Below are 2519 nucleotides of genomic sequence, written 5' to 3' on the forward strand. Positions count from 1 at the left end.
GGCAGGCAGCAGGCTGAAGTGCCATTTCTCACGATCAGCCGAGCAGGAGGAAGGCGGCTGCATTGCGTCATTCCCGGATAGTGCTCCCGAGGGGCCGGGCTGATGCACTCACTCCTCTCCAGCCCCTGGAGCCAACAGCCTCACTGCTCACAGCTCCCAGTCCGAATCTCCATCCTGTAAAACATCTTTTGGCTGTCCGCCTCAGGGCTTGTCTGAGGCTGCCATCAGACCTTGCCCTGTGCCTGCAGTCCCTGCCAACGCCTTTGTCCTGCTACAGTCCCTCCGCCATCACCAGCCTTCCTTCTCCTGCCCTCGCGGAGCTGAAAGCGAAGCTGGCTGAGCTCGCCTGGGCAGTAACAGGCCCCCTCTGCCCCCTGTCCTGCAGCCCCATGGCTGGAAGCACGGAGATGGCATCCCTGGAAGAGAGCTTCCGCAAATTCGCCATTTACGGTGACACCAAGGCTACAGGGCAAGAAATGAATGGGAAGAACTGGGCCAAGCTCTGCAAAGACTGCAAAGTCACCGATGGCAAAAGCGTCACCAGCACTGACGTGGACATTGTCTTCTCCAAGGTGAAGTAAGTGACTCTGCTTTTCGGGGCCTCCAGCTGCTCGGAGGTTTGGGATGCCTTGTGGTGTGAGCAAGGCTGCGGTGCAGGCAGGGCTGTGATGCGGACAGGGTTGCAGAGCAAGCAGGGTTGTGCTGTGGGCAGGGTTGTAGTGTGGGCAGGGTTGTGGTCCCTTGGTGCAGTGGTCCCCAGGGAGGTGCAGCACCCCAGCTGCATGCCCAGGCCATCCATTCCCATGTTGCACTCAGCATGGAGCAGTGGGTGCTGCCCTGCGGTGTTGTGCCTTCAGGGAGTTTGTGTGGCTGCTTTTGCAAGACCTGATAATTATTGGAGGGTGAGAAGCTCGGATTCTGATGTAGAAGCTCCCTGCACCTGCTCCCAGGCACCAGGGTGGGCCTGGCCAGTTCTGCCAGGTTCTCATCTATCAAGGAGGTGTCACAGGGAGCAGAGGAGGGTGCTCAGGGGTGTCCTGTGTCAAGTGGCATGGACAGCCCACACCTGAGCTTGCCAAGGACAGTAGTCTCTGCTCCTCAGTGGTCACAGGGGCAGCTGAAGGATTGGAGGCACCTGAGGCTGCTTTTGGGATCCCTGAGGACATGGTGACACCCGATGCTCTGACACAGGAGCAAGGATGGGTGGGGAGCCGGCTTCCCTCCACACCCTCTGTCCAGGTGTCTCGTTCCCTGGTGCGACCAGGAGAGTCTGAGCGCCAGGAGGTTTTCAGTGCACAGAAAGATGGGTTGCTGTGCTGCCTCAGAGACAGGGCTCAGGCACCTGTGGGAGAGATGCTCTGTGCACACCCTTCTGAATTTGACCAGAGGACCAAAGACTGTCAGGGGAGTGCTGGGCATTCCAGGCAGGCTGGGAGCAGTGGGAATGGATGTGTGTCCCCTCCTGCCACCAGCACACAAGCCCCAGGGCACTTGCATGCAGGGGCAAGGATTTTTGGCACCAAGGACTTTAACAGCACGGGGCTGAAAAGCTCCTGGAGCTCAGCACTGGCTGTGCCCACCCAACCTGCGCAGCTGGGATCACCTTGGCCACAGCTGCATTTCGGAAGTGGGTGAGGGGTCCTGAGACTGGTGGAGAACAAAGCCAGGGTCTCCCTGATGCAGCTCATCCCACTGCAGCCCTGTCTGGAGACAAAACCTGAGGATATGCTGGGTTTTGTGCTTGCAGAGGAAAGACAGCCCGGGTCATCAACTACGATGAGTTCAAGAAGGCGCTGGAGGAGCTGGCGCCCAAGAGATTTAAGGACAAGAGCAAAGAGGAGGCGTACGAAGCTATCTGCCAGCTGGTGGCAGGGAAGGAACCCATTAACGTGGGCGTCACGGTGAGTGAGGAGCCCCTGAGAGCAGGAGGGGTGGTTGTGAGGGGAGAATGGAGCTCTCCCTGTGGCACTAACACTTTCTGGGGGACCTGGATGGGCTGAGGATTGCACAGGTCCTGTGTCCTCAGAGGGTGTCAGGAGCTTGCATTGGGCAAGGGATGAAGGGGACGGGGCGTATTCTTGACTCCCATCTCCCCACTGCAGAAAGCCAAGGCCGTGGGGGCTGTGGAGAGGCTGACGGACACCTCCAAGTACACGGGCTCCCACAAAGAGCGCTTCGATGAGAGCGGCAAGGGCAAGGGCAAGAGTGGGCGGGAGAACATCGTGGACACCAGTGGCTACGTCAGTGCCTACAAGAATGCGGGCACCTACGATGCCAAAGTGAAGAAGTAGAGAGGGGTGCACGCAGCGCCCACTGCCCCGGTCCCTGCACATCAGCCGCGGGGCCGGCGCTCAGGTCAGCCTCGGGATGTGCCCACGGGACGTGGGGCCCGGGAGGCTGCGCTGGGGCCAGCCCCAGGCCGGCGGGATGTCGGCTGCCCAGCGCAGATGTGATTGGGAAGTCGCCGAGCTGCCCGCTCTGCCCCAGCGCCACATCTGTGCCCCCCTGTGCTGTGACCC

General features: G+C 60.4%; 1 protein-coding gene across 1 annotated transcript; it reads left to right on the forward strand.

Annotated features, from left to right (window-relative positions):
• The first annotated feature begins 365 nt into the window (after nucleotides 1-365).
• Nucleotides 366-2291, forward strand: TPPP3 (tubulin polymerization-promoting protein family member 3). Its single transcript, XM_010191553.1, has 3 exons — nucleotides 366-577; nucleotides 1748-1901; nucleotides 2103-2291. The coding sequence occupies exons 1-3, from the start codon at nucleotides 390-392 to the stop codon at nucleotides 2289-2291; spliced, it is 531 nt and encodes a 176-aa protein (XP_010189855.1). The 5' UTR covers nucleotides 366-389.
• The last annotated feature ends 228 nt before the right edge of the window (nucleotides 2292-2519 follow it).

Source organism: Mesitornis unicolor, unplaced genomic scaffold (assembly GCF_000695765.1).
Source record: "Mesitornis unicolor isolate BGI_N332 unplaced genomic scaffold, ASM69576v1 scaffold35069, whole genome shotgun sequence".
In the NCBI taxonomy this organism is placed as follows: domain Eukaryota; kingdom Metazoa; phylum Chordata; class Aves; order Mesitornithiformes; family Mesitornithidae; genus Mesitornis; species Mesitornis unicolor.